Below are 19099 nucleotides of genomic sequence, written 5' to 3' on the forward strand. Positions count from 1 at the left end.
AATTTGCCCGCTGCGCCCTGGTTTTTCCCTACTCGTTTTTATTGTTTGTCGGCGTTCTGATTTTTTCATGTAACGTTGATTGATGTGCCAGTGTTCATTGTTTTGTAGCAAGCCAAAACTTCGCGGGCTCCCGCTTACGAGACAGCTGCGTGATAGCTTCGGCATTTACCGCCCGCAATATCTTACTTGTTCGCTCAGCCTTAGTCAACGTGAGCAATGTATAATTATGCCTGTACGTTTAATAGGCGCTGTGTTTAGCAAATTGACCCGAGTAGTGTGAAAAGATAAATAAAGATGTGTCATACTAGAGTCTGCAATGTGTGAATAATTAATTTGCAAGTTTGCCAACTTGGCGTGATTACTGCAATGAAAATAACCTCTTGTTACTCCTAGTAGCTTTCTGCCTTTCCGATTGCTTTGAATTTTGCCCCACCAGGCTCCAAGAAACAGCACTCTTGCCCTTCTGCCTGCAGCCACTGGTCGTCCATTCCCTTGAACGAAAGAAACTTGATATTGACGCTCGTGCATCTCTAATCTTTTCTCACTTGAAGATTTGTTGCTGTATAGCAGCTGGTAAGTCCGCGGTATGAATGAATCGTAAAAACAGCTGTGCACAAGACGCTTTTAAATCTACGTGTAGCCGCTGTGAAGGACGGTTAGTGATAAATGACGCTCTCGTAACTATTCCTGACATTACTACAGGCGTGATAGTTCTCACGGCAACGATCTTTTATCGGATGGTTTCGGCAGCGAAAATACGCTCACATAATTGTCTACCTTACATGCGTGAAGTTTAATTGAAACACACTTTAAAACATTTCTTGCCTTCAAACCTTGGTGGGAAAACTGATGCTGAAAAATATGACACCGCATTTTGTTGCAAGGTGCAGTGCGTTTTCACGCGCACTTTTGAGCTGTTCGAGCCACGCGCATAGTGCGGTTTCTTTTTCGAAGGATCAAGGGGAGTCCTACCCCTTATATGTACGTTCGTGCGTGTGTGTAGGTTTTAATGCCTTAGGTGACGTAATTTTACTGCTAAGCATTGTATTCATGGTGAAAGAAAAGTCGTGCTGTTGGCTTATTTCACCTGATGTTTGATTGAAGAATAGGTCTTTCTACAAATGTTTTCTATGTGCTGCTGCAAAAGGTGACTTCCTTCTGCTCCCCCTTGCTATCGTTACTCAATTTGTGGCCAAGTTCAAAATAATGTGATAATGTGTATTTCAGTTTTTAGTACAATGATGTTTTTGTTCTACCATGCTTTTTTTCATATTGTTCAGTAGTAATCAACATATCACGCATTTCATATACTTTTATGCAAGTTTGTAAGTAAGCTCTTGTTGTTTTTCTTGACATGGCTGTCAATGAAACAATCAATAAAGTGAATTTTCGCTTTCGTTAGTTGTCATGACTATGTCCTACATGTTGTCCAGTTTTGTGCAATATATCAGTGAGTATATCAGAAGACCTCAGTGCGCATACCATAAGCTCTGCTACACTTTGGTCTTTAAGGAATGATGTAAAAATCTGTTATATGTGTGTACATGAAACGCCCTTCGCGTTTTCTTGAGCTTTTTTGTCATTTCACTGTCTGTGAACTTTTGCGTTGTTCAGTATTGATTTACATGTCATTCATTTTTCACTTTTGTTTATTTTGTGAGCGTGTATCATACTAAGTTATGCGAAAATATTTGTTTTCGGAAACGGAAGTAAATAAAACGAGCCCAATGATCTGTTGTCTTGGAAGTGGAATTTAGATATGTTCTGACACATGCTGGCATACTCAAAGTAGGCAAAAGACTGCGTGCGTGCTAACGCATAAAGAACCCACGACGCACCACGCCCCAGTGCCCCAGGTCACAAAGAATGCCTGGGGTAGCGCGCCCGCGCAATAAAACGTAATAATAAAATGCGCACCGCGGACAGGCAAACAGAACGCAAAGATGAAGGTTTGCGGTGCACGGGGAAGGGTGGAGAGGGTGCGAAGCGGGTCGTCATAATAAAACAAAGAAGAAACAAAGAGCGCTAAGGTGAGGAGGCACCGCACGGCTGCTGTTCCTGTTGCCATAATAACGTAAACAATCGTGTGCTCCGCCATTTTGCCAAAGTATCACCCTCCTGCTGGGGTCGTAACTGATAGGGACCTTGGCGCTAGCGTCGAAAGAGCGTCTGCATCAAAACAGCCAATGGCAGCCATGCGGACATTTACGCCTGGAACCAAAGTGCGCGCCCAAGCGGTCCTCATCTTCAAAGCGATCTGCTATGTTTGTAGAGTGCACGTAGCGCAGGTAGCTTCGTATGCGCTGTGCGTTCCACGTTTCTTTCGCGTCGAAGCGAGATATGCACGAAGGTCAATTCGATTGCTGCTGGTGCCGCGATTGCTCGCTCTAGCATTTTCACAGCGAGTTCCCGCTGTTTACCTGTGCGCGCCAGACACCGTTCTTGGTAATTTAGTTAAAACACGTTGGCGGGCTAGTTGGTTTGAATCCGATGGAATGTGTAAGTGGGACTGAACAGGCACACAGAGACAGCGCTGTCTGTGAGTGTCTGATTCTTTCTACATCCTCGTTAGGCCAGGCTTGCACATTCTATCATTATTACTTTACTTGGTAAGTGAATGCTTAGAAATTTATACGGATGATGAAAGTACTCTCCCTACTTCATATAGCTATCTACGTATTAGATATCACAATCGGTGCTTCGCCTTTTGGTTGTAACTGCGATATTTTTGTTTAATATTAGTGAAATCACCTTTCTGGGGAGCTTAGCTATCGGTTAACAGAACATACAATATTAAGCAAATTTACATAATGATCAAACAGTACAGATCCCGAGTAAGCTTGATAATGTGTCAAAATGTGTAAAGTAGTTAAAATAAGCTGGATACTAACAATGATAGCGTCGGCGCCAGCACTGAATTACTACTTTATTTCACTCAGTAACAGTGCGAGCAAAGAGGAAATGTTTAAATACTAAACGGTAGTAAAGGGACTGACAACCAATTTTCATGGAACCTCATTTTCTTATGCAATGGAAAGCTCAGCAATCACAGTGTCTAATCGTGAAGTGGAAGCGCGCCAAACGTGTGCAATATTTTAATCTAAATTTTTGCATCTGTAGTGACCATGGAGTCGTTCACTGGAAGCATGCAAAAACAGTGATCGCTGAGCGCGGTAGCGATTATACGCCGGAATCAGTAGGAGGCAGACGACAAGTGCTGCCATAACTGTGAGGAATTATGTTTTTGTCAAGTTGATGTTCCTGCGATTCATGGTTTCAGAAATGTTAAAGTATTTCTGCCACAATAGCTACGCGTTTTCATGGTTTTCTATCCGACTGCTTTGGTATTTAACCAGTTAGAGCGAGAGGAATTGGATCGCAAACGAAACGACGCTTTTACATGTGGTGCGCAGTTCAGTGTGTTGTGGTAGCCATGTGTGCACTTTTAATTTCCGAAGCGTACAATAGAGCAGAAGTGTCTAACAGTGAAGACACTGTATATTTAAGCAATAATTATGTTGTTCTCAAAAGCAGTCGACTTACAATAATCTCATATACTGCATTCGAAGTACCGGATTTCGCAGCCAGGCTTGACCACTTACTTGTTTATCAGACTTTCATTGCCAATATAAAATTACAATTCCTACTTAAATCGCGAACAGCGTGCTGGATTCCACTACTATTATTCTTCGTCATTTTGTTTCCATCAGCGTCTCACAACGCAGTCTGGCCAGTTGTCAGTCCATTTATTGTTAGAATATGGCATCGCCCGGTGGCATATAGCGATTATATATGAAATAGTTTCGTCATGTCAATGTTATAGTGCTCTATCTAAGCGACAGACAAACTTTAGGTAGGAACAGCTCTTTCTCTGGCTGAGGATTGGTAGATTAGCTTCCGAGAAAAGTTCAATTATTGATGTGTAGCGGAAACTACAAGAACGAAATTCAGTCTGCTTCACACTTTTTCGTATTTCTGAACACGTATTTGGATCTCAGATGACGAAAGCGTAAGCAAGTGTTTAATGCATCACTGATTTGTATGTTAACAGACGTACTTGAAGTTTGGAGAGCTTCAGTGATCTTCGAAGGAAATAGAGCTTATGATATGTTATGCTGGTTGCATTAAAGGATATGTTTAGTTCAAATATGGTCATCTTCATCAAGATACCTAAATATTCACAATCTGTCACTGCACAGAAAGACACATTGTTTTCAGAATAAAGAAGATGGCTCTCCTTTCTTCAATTCCTTAAAAGCCTCATTTTTGAACTCATTGGACACTTCTCAGGCCTCGCACAATGCACCAGCTTTCTGGAAAGCTTGGTTTGGTATTGCTTGGTCGGAAGAATTTTCGAAAGTGGAATACCGCAGACAGTAATTGGGAAACAGTTGTATGTTAACGGGCATGAGTAGAATATCCTATTAGATATTACGAAAAGCAGTTGTGCAGGCACCCAGCCTTGTGGGATGCCATAGCGAGCGGGAACTCGTCCGTCAACGTTGTCTCTGAAAACCGCATATGGCCGCTGATTACTAAGGTAAGCTTTCAGGAAGTTAAAAGGTATCTGTTTTTGAGTGGTTTTTGCTTGCCTAAGACAATTTTCTGAGCGTAACCTTGTCGAAAGCTTTTTAGAAGTACAAGAACTTTTTAATAATTTGGTTCCCCTTTTTTATTCACTTCGGGGAAATCATGCAACGTTCCTACATGCTGCGTGCAAGCAAAAATCACTTTGCTGAATCCATGATGCTATTCAGTTAACATTTTATATTTTTCCAAAAAGTCCAATATAGCGTTATTAATAAGGTGCTTCAGTAGTTTATTGATGACTTATGGTATTTAGAATCCGTAGTAGTGACTAATGCATTACTAATTGCCACTCTTATTGTGTTTGTGAATTGTGACGCACTATAGTGGTTACCATTTACGCAATGACCCCGTGAAATGCGTGAAGTGTCATGTCTGTCACGAGTCACCTGCTTTTGAAACCCAAGTGCATGCATGGAGATGAGAACGTTATTGAAATCGGAAAGCGGAAAGTTGGCAAGTTTCTTCTCAGTGATATGCTCTACATGCAATTGCTCAAATGCGTCATTTCTTCTGATTAACAGTGTGAACGTTTAGCTCATTTGACAGTAATTATGTGATGTCTTGTTCATTCATTTTACTGAACCACATTGTTTATAATTGTTGTAAGGCTTCATGAATACCGCGCTTTAAAAAAAAAGTCCAGCTGTGTTTGTAATCTTGTTAGAGGCAGATTCATTAGTACATGTGCTATTTGTGCTCAAATAAGTTCAATTTGACCTACTTTCATTTAAATTTAATGTTTCCAATTAGTTACAGTAAATTTAGAAACTATACCGCGTGCTCAGTGAAAGCTATCGAACTGTAATCTTAGTGGAGTGCTGATGCCGATGTCATTCGGCACACATCTAAGCAATTGTCCCAAGTATAGCGAGGAAGCCGTTTTTTTATATTTGTTCATTAAATTATCTGCAGATAGCGTGGCGCATGGAATAAGATTTCAGATTGCAAGTCATTATTTTTCTCCGACTCGGTCTTTATTGTATTAGTCATTTAAAAGCCTCAATCACTACGGCACACTATATTGTGCAAACTCACTGCCTTTCCGAGGCATTAGGAAACTCTCTGAACAGTTGCTAATAGATACGTTTCCATTACTCAACTACTCATATTCTGTGAACAAACCTCGCAAGCCATTGCGCGTGTAAAGGTACCAGTAAATATTATTTCGCATGCTTATCTCCAGGCATTGTGACTACATAAACTAAAAGTGGAAATACCAGTACGGCAATGTAACTTTAAAAGTTCTTCTAAAGCAATATAACTTGTAGATAACTTGCAATTCTCAGAGAATAAACGTATACTTCTAATAAATGGCACATTCATTGAAACGAAACTTGGGCTCATATCTATATAAAATTGTGAAAATGCGCACTTGTTTTCTATAAAGAGCAAATTTATTAAGGATGCTACTTCTATATACAGGTATAAAAATTATGAAAATACGGACTTAAGTTATAGGTTACAGTGTACACGTAGAGAAAGCCTTCATTTCCTGCTCTATGATTATTGCAATCCCCGTTATTTTTCGTCCTAATTGAGTTACAAACGTTATGTTGCTGTTGCTTCCTGTGTTTAGTTTCTGTCTCCCATTATTTGTTGTATGAGTTTAAAGCTTTTCGCAGGTTATCTCTTCCATGTTCATTTCTCGGCGTTTGGTCTAGTCGTTCATAGATCATTTCTGAGGCTAAGATGCAATCGATGTATGGCTCTTTATTTCCGCACTGCTCCATTAGCTCTCCATGACACGTAATATTCCTGCTCAATACAACCAACGTCTTTTCTAGGTACAGCGCCTGCACGATTTAACCATTATAATGACTATGTCAGTTATATCTTCCATTTGCGCTTTCATATCATTTACTATATCCATCTTGGGGTTTTTCTGAGGTCAATAATATATTGTAATATAAATGAATAAATCAACAACTAAATAACTAATAGCGCGCCTAATTTAGGCATCAATTTCTGTTCTAAATCTCTGCATCACAACCTATCTATAGGTAGGCTACTCCGAGCCAAGCCGTTCTCATGTGCAGCTAATGCACGAATGTTGCTCCTTACTTGACTGCTCCTGGGTTTCTCTTTTACCGGCTAACAACAAAAAGGGGGCCTCGCTGAGAGACATGTGCTCTCCTTCAGCGCGACGATGAAAAAGAAATATCTACATAAAGACTCGTGCATGAAAGACTAAAGAATTTTATAGACAACTCCTACGCTCCTTTCATAAGCATGTATGCCAACGTAAACGCTGGCGTTCATAAGCTTACCTACAAAAAGACTAAGCTGTGCTTGATATATGATCCAACATGTGCATTATCTGTATATTTGTTTTAATGAAATCGCGAATCACTGAAGACGGGCGCGATTAGGTGAAGCTTCATCGCCCCAGGTGCATTAAGAACAAGTGGAATACACTACAATTCTCGCCCATTATTTCACAGCTGACGTCGCAATCTACAAAATTTGGGCGTATAAGATACACTATCTCACTAAAAGATGTTGTCTTACTGCCAAAATTATAATGTGAGCAATTATTGCTATCTTACATTTTTGGGAAAGCCACCAAATACACAATAGAAAAATGCTTAAATGCTTGAATGCTTTGAATGTTACTATTCGCTCATTGTCCATATGGTTTGAGAACGAGGCTGTAATATTAATAATGAAAACAAAAATGTGATAGAGCACAAAACTAAGGAGTTGAAGGGCTCATTGGACGTTGGGGTTAAACGTCACATCGGGCGATTCAGCGTGATGATATTGTCTGAACAACGTCCAATCTTGATTAACCTTCGAATGCCTTGCTATACTCGAGGGCTCACTTTTACACATTTTCCACTGAGTACCAAAGGTAAACGCATAAAAAGTTCCAAAGCGAACTTTTGCCGGTCTAAAAGCGAAGAAACGCAGGAAAATACTTATGACCACAGCAATTATAAAGTACGTACTTTCGCTTCTACTGTATCTATAAATACAATGTTCTTCATTTACTCACCACATTGGCGATTCTGGCCACTCCACCGAAGCACTTGTTCGCCTTCCGTGCCTTGTCGTCACATTGTACGCCGCGTTTTGTGCTTTCAAGCATTCGCGAGTGAATGTCATTTGTATGAAAAATTGTTAATGTGACTACTCCACCATCATTTGCTTTGTTTTCAACCTGGCTATTGCTATTCTGTGCCACAGGAAGCGTATGGTCGTTTGCTGTACTTACGCTAGAAGGTTCCCTTGACCCAGTCTGAATAAATTCAGCGTTAGTTTCACTCCTTCCGAACGGTATGAAAAACAATAGCACGGCTAACATTGCGGGGAATACGTGGTACGGCATCTCTCTACGGCCGCTTGAAATCGCCTAGTGATTCTACTGGGTTGTCCGCTTGCGCTTGTCGAGCGCTCACGAATCGCTTTTCGTCCTCTTGCACTAAAATCAAAGTGAGTGTTCACCGCTTCGTTTCATTGTATGATAATGCCAAACCAGGTAATATATAATAATGTGCAAGGGTGGAAGCTCGAAATGTTGCTGTAAACACCGTTTGACCTAAGTGCTTTTCATTTTTGACGAATCAAAGTAACGCAGAAGGCGGCGTATAAGACAACATGTATTCTCACGAGGCCACAACTGGTAAACTTTTCCAACACGAAAAATGCAATAAGTGTAGCAATCTCTAGTGCCCTTTCTTTCGTACGTTTTTTTCAGTTCCTTGGCAAGGAAAGGAAGCCATGCTGCTGACCTTTATCGGAAACTATGAAACATATGCGAAGTCAGGATGATTTTATTTGCGGCCCCCTGAGGTGTGTTTTGAGAAGTGAATACAAAGGTTCCTATAGGTCACTCAAGCGCCTTAGTGCGACTCATAGGCTGACAGAAAGAGCACCTTTCGTCTGTGTAGGATCACCATAAAAGACAAATATAGAAGGCACACTTGTGTGATTCAAAGGAGGCATTAATTAAAACACGGATGCTGAATGTTCAAAAAATTTGCACCCAGAGAAAGGTAGAATGCGCCGAGTCTTATATGGAATTTGCAAGCCTCGCACGAAAATTTTGAGCGACAGTGGAAACTTGTGGATAGAGTCATGGGAACATACATTTCATTTAGTATGTGGTTGTTACAATGTCGTAAATATTGTAGAAGTGTGCGGATTTTGGCTGCTTGTCTCATGACTTGAGCGGAAACAGCACAACATATCAGAACATCAGAATGGGAACGACAGCGCTGCTGCCTATTTCTTTCTCACTTCCGATTATTTTGTGTGGCTCTTTCTGAAATAAATATTTTCTGTATATCAAGCGATAACTAGCTGTGAGACAAAAATTTTGTTACTTCTATGGAAACACTTGGTCGCCTTGCCAAGCACATACACACACAAGAAAAACTCAGTACATTCCAACGAAAAACTCAACACAACAATACGGGCCCCTACAAGTGCTGTGCAACTGGATCGCAATGCTCGTAAAAGAACGGCATTACGACAAAGAGATTCAGTCCCTACCTTCTTCCTCCCCCCCCCCCCTCCTCGGCTCGTCTAAGTGCATTACGCACCTATTGTACGAGTTCTCAAAAGGTTTTATTTCATTGCATCAAATAAGTGAAATCACGTGTTTGACGACTAACTATAAACGTTACCATTACTTATACCTGAACAAAAGGTGTCACGCATGGTCCTTCTTGTTTTGTTCCTATTCTCGCCTGCATCAGAGACAGTTTCTGTTAATTAACAAGGCAGTTTCGCGTCCATTGATGAAACACAATTGAAAGATATCATCATGACTTAACGATACACCACGTCATCAGAGGAAGCTAAGTACATACTGGCACGTGCTAGTAACGCTGGAAGCCGAAGATCAAGAAGTGTGCCTGGTAGCAGCTGCAGAAAAGAGCAGTAAACGGCCGTTCCCTTGGAACTGACTGCTTGGCTTTTCCTCTCGCGACAAAGTGGTGGAAGCACTGGCTCCGCATCCACCCTATGCTTACTCGTCCTGAACGAGAAGCTACCCACGCCAGTACCTCGGCGACGGCAGAAATCCATCGAAGCAGCCCTCGCCTCCAAGGTCTTCCACCACAATACAGTCCCCTGGGAAGCTCGGTGAGGAAGATGTCAACAACAACCGCAAGCCAAACCGAGGAGATCTCAAATCCTGCTGTACCATGCATTTTCAGCGCGCCTTCCACACCTAACCCGTTCCACGGCAACGCCATTGAGAACGTTGAAGACTGGTTGGACCATTTCGACCAGGTCGCCACCTTTAATTACTGGGACGATCGCCGTAAGTTGAACAACGTTTACTTTTTCCTTCTAGACGCGGCAAGAGTGTGGTACGAGAACCACGAAGCTTGGTTTACCAGCTGGCAGGAGTTTTACCGACTTCTTGGCGACGCCTTCAGCACACCCGAAAGGAAATTAGGAGCCGAACAGGCACTGTCTTCGAGGTTCCAAATGCCGAACGACACCGTCGCCATGTTCGTCGAAGACATGACACGATTGTTCCGTTGAGCCAATGCACTAATGCCAGAAGGCATGAGGGTGCGTGTGTTATGCGAGGCGTAAAAGAACGGTTTTTCGCGGGTCTCGTGGCGCAATGCTCCTACAACAGTGTCTCAGTTCGTTCATGAGGCAACAGTCATGGAACACATGCTTCGGCAGTGGCTCTCACAGTATGAACGCCATACCATCATGACTGCTCCATGCTCGCTTGTACTTGCAAATGATGACAGGGAGTCCCTTACCGAACTAATGCGGCAGATTGCTAAAGAACTGCCGAAGTCTTTTGCATCGGCTCCAGCACCTCCAAGTGCCGCGGCTCTTACGGACGTCATTCGGGAGGAAATCGGCAAAGTGGTTCATTCCTCGCCACCAACACGTAACGTATCCCCCACGTTCTCGTACGCGGATGCTCTTCGGGTTTGCTGGGATCCCAGCCGGCTGCTGGGATTCGTCGACGCTTCTCAAGTACAATACACCACACGACTTTGCAAGCAGCCTTTCATTCCGGTCCGCGTAAGTCTACGGTATGGTGTGCTCCCGACAACATTACGTTGTGCTACCACTGTGGGGAGGCTGGTAATTTGTATCGCGACTGCCAGTACCGACGGAATGGTCGGCGGGTATATCACCTGGGCTGCTATCTGGTACACGTTCGATTTCGCCTCGCGCGATTGTCCAGGCTGAGCCGATATCGCGGCCTAGGCCAATCTAGTCCACTCGCGTGAGGCGAAATTGAATGTCGGCTTTTCGAACATGTACAAGATAGCGGCCCTGGACGCCCATTGCCCGCGCTATGGCGAGCGCCCGCATGAAATCGAGGAATACTTGGAAAGTAACCAACTTCCTCCTGCCCCGCAGCGAAGACTGTCTCGGTCTACATCACCTCGTCGGCACGCGTCACCAAGCCGCGCTCAACCCACCTTTGATTCCGCTGCAGTGAACGCTGAAAGCACGCACCGAGGAAAACAATAATGGCGACCTCCGGGGTCGAGGCCGGCTGTCATGCGAACCGTCAAATATCCTCCGCCGACGCCACCCCCTCGTGACGTACCGCTGACGCCTTCATTCTAAACTGCCAAAAGAACGTCCAATTCTATTAGTTTCCTTCGACGGTTATCCGGTGACTGCACTTGTCGATACGGGAGCTGATTACTCGGTTATAAGTGCCTGGCTGGCCACTCGGCTACGCAAGGTGCTGACAGCGTGGGACGGCGCGCATCTGATTTTACGGCTGGAGGACACCTCGTGTCACCAATTGGACGATGAACCGCTAGACTTGCAATTTATACTTAGACTTTCGTAGCGCCTTTCCTTGTGCTGCCCAAGTGTTCTCTCTGGTTATATTGGGCATGGATTTTCTCCAGGAATATTGGGCTATCATTAACCTGCGAGACTTGTTCGCGACCTTTTCTACGTTTCTTCGGATTCGAGTGTGGAGGATGAACATCATCGCGCGGCTTTGCGAGTGGTCGATGACTGCGTGACGTTACCGCCTCGAAGTAGCGCCTTCGTCCCCGTTAAATGACGCCAAGACCAAATAGGAATAGCCATTACCGAAGGTAACCTCACCATTTTGCTGGATCTAGAAGTCGGCGTCGCACAAGGTCTCGCAAAGCTCCAAAATAGGCAACCACGATCCTAGTTGCGAACTTCAGTGGCGAATACAAGCACTTTGCGAGGCATAAAACCAAGGTCTACTTTGAAACAGTGGCCGAGTCCAACGCTTGTGCTTCGGTAACGACAATCCCGATTCCGGAACCTGGCGATGTGGACTTGACCAGTCACATCAACGTCAGTCCACGCCTAGAACAACCCGAAAAAGAGAGGGTTCCTCACTCCACTATCATGATATAGTGATTGTTTCACCACTACGTCGAAGATCAAGCAGAATTCTTTAACAAAACACCGAATCATCACTGAACCGACCATCCAACCTGTTCGCCAACACGCTTACCACGTGTCGCTGAGATAACAGGATGCTATTCGTCATCCGATTAAACAAATGCTTGATGATGATGTCATTCAACCATCGACAAGTCCTTGGGCTTCGCCTGATGTACTAGTTCAAGAGAAAGACGGTTTACCACGATTCTGAGTCGATTATCGCAAACAGAACACGATTACGAAAAAAGACGTTTACCCTCTTCCTAGGATTGACGACTCCTTGGATCGCCTGCGACATGCCCGTTACTTTTCTTCAATGGATCTGTGTAGTGGGTACCGGCAGATTGAAGCTGACGAACGGGACAAGGATAAAACAGTCTTTATAACACCCGACGGTCTCTATCAGTTTACGGTCCTCCATCTTGCATTGCGTTCCGCTCCGGCCTCATTCAAACGCATGATAGAGAGTTTGATCTGACCTGAAGTGGCACTCGTGTTTATTCTACGTAGACGATGTAGTTGTTTGTTCCACCACGTTTGAGCAACACATCGAGCGGCTTGAGGCGGTTCTTCAAGCCATCCGCACCACCGGCCTGTCTGAGAAGCCCGAAAAATGTCACTTTGGATGCGAACTGCCAAAATGTCTAGGTCATGTTGTCAGCAGCAGCAGTGTGCGCCTTGACCCTGACAAAGCCATGGTAGGTGCACCGTTCCCAATGCCGAATACAAAGCACGATTTCCGCTGATCTTTAGGGCTTTGTGGGTATTACCGCTGTTCTGTGCCCAATTTTTCTGAGATTGCCGAGCCTTTGCAACGACTCATCAAGAAGCACGTCACATTTGTTTTGGGCCCGGCACAATCCGACGCCTTCCACGACCTTTAGCGTCGTCTAGAGACATCACCCATTCTTGGTCACTTTGACACAGATGCCGACACAGAAGTGCATACTGATGCTAGTAATGTTGGTATCGGAGCAACGCTCGTACAATTTCAAGCTGGTCTTGAACATGTTATCGCCTCTGCCAGCTGAATGTTGTCTGCTGCTGAAAAATTTACCATGCAACTGAAAAAGAATGTCTGGCAGTAGTGTGGGCTATCCAGAAGCTCTGGCCATGCTTCTACGGACGCCCCGTCCGCGCCGTCAGTCACCACCATTCTCTCTGCTCGCTGGCGAATCTCAAGGATCCTTCAGGCCCTCTCGCAAGTTGAAGCCTTCGGTTGCACGAATTTGGCGCGACAATCTTCTATAAGTCTGGCCAAATACACACGGACGTCCATTGTCTCTCCCTCGCCCCCGTCAAACCTGTACCACTAGATACTGACGACGACTGTGGTTTTCTTTGTACTCTTTCGTCTTCAAACCTAGCTCAACAGCAGTGCCAAAATTCTGAGCTCCAGCCCTTGATTGAACATGTTGAAGGAAGCCGCCAACAACCCCCACGGCAGTTCGCGCGTCACTTGTCCTCTTTCTGCCTACGTGGCGACATCCTTTACAAGCGGAACATTCATCCTAGGGAAGCCGCTTTTCTGCTCGTTGTTCCCGCTTCTCTCTGTGAGGACGTTCTACGTGCATGCCGCGACGAACCAACGTCCGGGCATCTTGGTTTCACGCGTACTCTGGCAATGATGAAGCAGAAGTACTACTGGCGAACACTAACAAAAACCGTGAAGCAGTACGTCAGAATTTGTCGAGATTGCCAACGCCGCGAAGTTCCACTAATGAATCCAGCCGGTCTACTCCAGCCTGTACGACCTCCTTGCCCACCTTTTGAACAAGTCGGTATGGATGTACTTGGCCCGTTCCGAAGCGGTCGACTGATAACCGCTGGATCTTTGTCGCCAGCGATTACCTCACTCGATACTGCGAAACACAAGGCGTTCAGCCAGCTACTGCTTCAGATGTAGCCAACTTCTTTGTCAAAATATTGTCCTTCGACCTGGTGCTCCCGCTGTCGTCATTACAGACCGGGGTACGGCTTTCACCGCACAGTGCATTCCAGATATTCTGCAGCTGAGTGGAGTGACGCATCGTACGGCAACTGCATATCACGTTAATGATCCCTCAAGAAAACAACAGTGACAACTACAACACTACAACTACAATATAGGCACACAGTAACGTTACTGTGAAGCAAAACAGGAAGAAACAATACAAGACGCAAGCGCATTACATTCAAATGCAAAAATAAAGCAACAAAAGCACTCCAGTGAAAACCGAGCACAATAAGCTTATTGGCTAGAAGCGATTGCTGAATAAATGCATCAGTTTACGATAAGGTGGTCACATCATACGGTAACTTGTTCTAGTCGGCTATCGTTCTTGGAAAGGACAGCTTGTATGTATTGGCTCTACACTGAAACATTAAAATTGTTTTAGCATGTGTGTGCCGAGTCTGTCGTGTTCCGTTATACTGTATGTAAATAGGAATTCTATTTTGATGTGATTAATAATGATCGGAAATAACATACCGAAATGGTGCACATTTTCGATTAGATTTCAAGGTGGGAAGACCGGAGTGGCTGAGATCAGATATCGATACCTCTATTCCGTATGCGTGGTGTATGAATCGCAGTGCCTTTTTCTGAACCTCCTCAATACCTTTAACATTCGTTTTAGTGCGCAGATCCCAGACCACGTCAGCATATTCCAGTAAGGGAATAACTTAAAAGGTAGCTCTTTACTTCTTACTTTTAATTAACAACCTTGGAAGCAACGAAGTTAGGTAAACAATTACAATTAGAAAGCTGTAGAATGCTGTGAAAAAATTGGAGAAGGCTTAAACTTCGCATTCAAGAGTTGAACGCGATAGTAGTCAAAGATCCCCGACTTCTTCTCACGCTTCCCGGCAACTGCAGCGTATGTAACCGTATTGTTAATGGGAAACGCTCATGGTTCGAAGGCGGGCTTTCTGGTAGAAACGCGGCCTCTTGCATGGGCCGCGATGCGGCGGAGGCGAGCGCCATCTTGAAGTGTTTCAAGGAAACGGGCGCGCCTCTCCGTGGCCTCCGAGGTATTCACGCGCCGGTGCGCACAAATGGCGGACGCCGTTGTCGGTCTATAAATGGTAGAAACGCTGGAAGAGGGGCTTGTTTGAGTTTTGGGTAACTGAATTAAATTTTTTCATATGCTCAAATTATAATCTTACGCTATCATGTCTGTACGTTGTGTTAAGTCGTACTTTACGATTTTTCTATGAGTCTAGCTTTAGAAATTCAATTAGTTCAGTAACGTCATTGCGCAACATGGAGGGCCTGGGTAGCCTGGGTATTGCTGGTTCAAGAATATATTTCCCAACACGACGTCCGACGCTGGGCGACGACGGCGCATTTTCTTCGACATGGGGCCCTTAAGGCTATCGTTTTGAAGCGTCTGATCAAGGAGTTGCCAACTTTCTATGCAACAGGCATTAGTGGTTTTCTGCCTATTGCAGATGCCTGCGAGATACAGAAAAAATACTACGTGACATGTCCGCTCGCGCGCCGTGATTTCAGCGCTTCCAAACGATCCGCGTACAAACGAACATAGCATTTTGCCGGGTGCGCGGCCGCTGCACCTGCTATCGCTACCGTGAACAGCCGAGAGAAGCTCATCGGTGGCGTAAATGGCACAGCCAATGCCTGCGTCACTGCTCTATCGCATTTTAAGCGGCAGCACGGCCTGGTAGATGCTGCGTTCGTTTGTATGAGAAATGTTTGGGACCACTGGAATCACGACGCGTAAGAGGGCAGGTCACGCGGTGTTCTTTTGCATTTCACGGGCATGCGAAGTCAGTGGAAATGCAGTAATACCTAAGAGATAGATAGAAATACCTAGAGATAGATAGATAGAGTTAGAAACGGTTTAATCCGGCATTTTTTAATGGGCTCTACCACTTCCCACTTGGAATTTTATGCCTAGCTCTGTTGCTTCAGAAGTTGGGTAATTAATCTTGCGTAATTATGCAATTAAGCAGAATACAAAAAAAGAACATTGTGTGACTTACTCCTTACAATAGTCATCAACATGGATTTCACACACCATTTATATATATATATACATATATATGACTGTAAAAATAGTTGCCCTTCGCTTCTTGAACAGACACAAGTACGTGTGTCGGGGGAGCTCAGAACACATTGAAATTTCGTGAACGTGGTTTAAATCGTCGATCCGCGTCCTCAAAAAGGAGCGACGTGTTGCTAACGCATTTGTGTCGCGTTTACCACCACATCGTCACTGATATATTTATTATAGCCTTGTTGCGCATGCCTCGAAGGCTTTTCCGTTTGACTTCGTTATGCAAATTAATCTCTATCATCGTTCGGCTAGCATGAACCAAATCAAAAAGGTATTTAAGTCTCCTCCCACTAGCTACCCACCGAAAGCACACCTGCAGTTGTCGGCGCTATAAGATTTTCTACCGTAAGTATAATCCTCGCTCCCGATGGGTAGAACCAGCACCGTTCATTTCTCATCGCTGAAATCACCTGCAAAAGTGTCAGTCCGCCTTCGCAACACCCTAACCTGTGCACAATCATATTTTCATATCACCTGTGAAGAATCGAATTTCCTACCCGCATCATTGACAATCATTACTGACACTATTCAATTTAAGTATGTCCTGAAAACGCTGATTACATAATTACCGCTCTTGTGCATTGTCCAATATCCGATTTTAGTGCACACTTTTGGTTCTCTGCCTAATATTATTGTTCATCAACTGTCTTATAAAGTTGTAACAGAATTGTTAGGATTTTAAATCCTTTTTTCCTCTATTGTTGTATATTGTGTGAAACATGCTGTGTTCTTTGTTTTGTTCTTCTGAATTGCCCTTCCCCTCTGAAATAGACTCTGTACCCTGAGGGTAACATAAATAAATAAATAAACTGCCATGGCTTCTAAATGGTGCCGGTACATCTGCGGCACAGATGACGTGGACGTCGAGCATTGAATGTCATCGTATGAACGTTCAGCAAACTTAACAGCTGGGACGATGGGTTTGCGCAAATGTGGTATTTTATCTTAAAGGAACTCCGCGTGTCTAGTACGAGACGCATGAGCACGATCTGTTGAGCTGGGGGCTATGGAAATCAAAACTAAATGACTTGTTCGGCAAGGCCTTTAGTCGTGAGCTAGCGGCTAAGAAAGAGCTTGACTCTTCCGAACAGTCATCTACTGAATCATACATTTCTTATATTCAAGATATTCTAGCGTGTCGCCGTGAAGTAGAGGGTAACATGTCTGAAGCGGACAAGATCGGGCACATACTCAAAGGTAACGCCGATGACGCATTTAACCGACTGGTATTGAGGAACTGTGCTACCATGGATGCTACAAGCAAGATCCTACCGTATCGCCCTGCAATTAACCAGGCTTCCCAATACTGCTGCATCATCATCATGCAACGAAGCACCACCGACTTCACAATCACCTGGTTCAGACACTCTGACACGTATCGTTTGTTGTGAAATCGTAGCAATGTCACCAGTGCCTCTTGAGCCCGACATTTTGACTGCCAAACAGCATATGGTTATTGTAATTCAAGCCGTGCTTCCACAGGAGTTCGAAATTTGGGATCCTTCACAGTCTGCAAGTCAGTGGGAGAATATGGCATAGGCACTAGGAATAACAGGAGAAAGCTATTAGTAGACTTTGCGGAACAGAATAATATGCGGACAACGAATACCTTCTTTCGCGATTGGGATAGCCGAGAGCGCACGTGGAGGAGCCCGAATGATGAGAGTAGAAATGAAATAGACTTTATACCTTTGCTAACCCTGGCATCATACAAGATGTGGACCTGTTCGGCAACGTGCGCTGCAGTGACTTTGTGTTGAAGCAATGAAAGACAATCTTATGCGCGCCATTAAGGAGTGTGCAATAGAAGTCGGTGGTAACTCCGTTAGACAGGATACCAGTAAGCTATCGCAGGAGACGAATGATCTGATCAACAGACGCCAATGTATGAACGCCAATAACCCTACAGCTAGAATAAAACTGGCAGAACTTTCTAAGTTAATCAACAAGCGTAAGACAGCTGACATAAGGAAGTATAATATGGATAGAATTGAACATGCTCTCAGGAACTGAGGAAGCCTAAAAGCAGTGAAGAAGAAACTAGGAATAGGCAAGAAGCAGATGTATGCGTTAAGAGACGAAGCTGGCAATATCATTACTAATATGGATGAGATAGTTCAAGTCGCTGAGGAGTTCTATGGAGATTTATACAGTACCAGTGGCACCCACGACGATAATGGAAGAGAGAATAGTCTAGAGGAACTCGAAATCCCACAGGTAACGCCGGAAGAAGTAAAGAAAGCCTTGGGAGCTATGCAAAGGGGGAAGGCAGCTGGGGAGGATCAGGTAACTGCAGATTTGTTGAAGGATGTTGGGTAGATTGTTCTAGAGAAACTGGCCGCCCTGTATACGCAATGCCTCATGGCCTCGAGCGTACCGGAATCTTGAAAGAACGCTAACATAATCTTAATCCATTAGAAAGGGGGCGCCAAAGACTTAAAAAATTATAGACCGATTAGCTTAGTGTCCGTTGCCTACAAACTATTTACTAAAGTAATCGCAAGTATAATCAGGAGCACCATAGACTTCCGTCAAGCAAAGGACCAGGCAGGATTCCGTAAAAGCAACTCAACAATAGACCATATTCACACTATCAATCAGGTGATAGAGAAATGTGCGGAATATAACCAACCCTTATATATAGCTTTCATTGATTACGAGAAAGCGTTTGATTCGGTCGAAAACTCAGCAGTCATGGAAGCATTACGGAATCAGGGTGTAGACGAGCCGTATGTAAAAATACTGAAAGATATCTATAGCGGCTCCACAGCCACCGTAGTCCTCCATAAAGAAAGCAACAAAATCCCAATAAAGAAAGGCGGCAAGCAGGGAGATACGATCGCTCCAATGCTATTCACAGTGTGTTTACAGGAGGTATTCAGATACCTGTATTGGGAAGAATTGGAGATAAGAATTATTTGAGAATACCTTAGTAACTTGCGATTCGCTGATGGTATTGCCTTGCTTAGTAACTCAGGGGATCAATTGCTATGCATGCTCACTGACCTGGAGAGGCAAAGCAGAAGAGTGGGTCTAAAAATTATCTGCAGAAAGCTAAAGTAATGTTTAACAGTCTCTGA

At 44.1% G+C, this 19099-nt stretch overlaps 1 protein-coding gene across 1 annotated transcript in view; it reads right to left on the bottom strand.

Annotated features, from left to right (window-relative positions):
• Window positions 1-9819, bottom strand: part of LOC129383596 (protein 5NUC-like) — a 107530-nt gene extending 97711 nt beyond the window's left edge. Inside the window, exons 1-2 of the mRNA XM_055068223.1 lie at window positions 9772-9819; window positions 7586-7765 (exon numbers count right to left, since the gene is read on the bottom strand). Of these exons, the coding sequence (XP_054924198.1) occupies window positions 7586-7765; window positions 9772-9819 (228 nt within the window). The remainder of the gene's footprint in view (window positions 1-7585; window positions 7766-9771) is intronic.
• Window positions 9820-19099: the final 9280 nt, after the last annotated feature.

Source organism: Dermacentor andersoni, chromosome 8 (assembly GCF_023375885.2).
Source record: "Dermacentor andersoni chromosome 8, qqDerAnde1_hic_scaffold, whole genome shotgun sequence".
Taxonomy (NCBI): Eukaryota; Metazoa; Arthropoda; class Arachnida; order Ixodida; family Ixodidae; genus Dermacentor; species Dermacentor andersoni.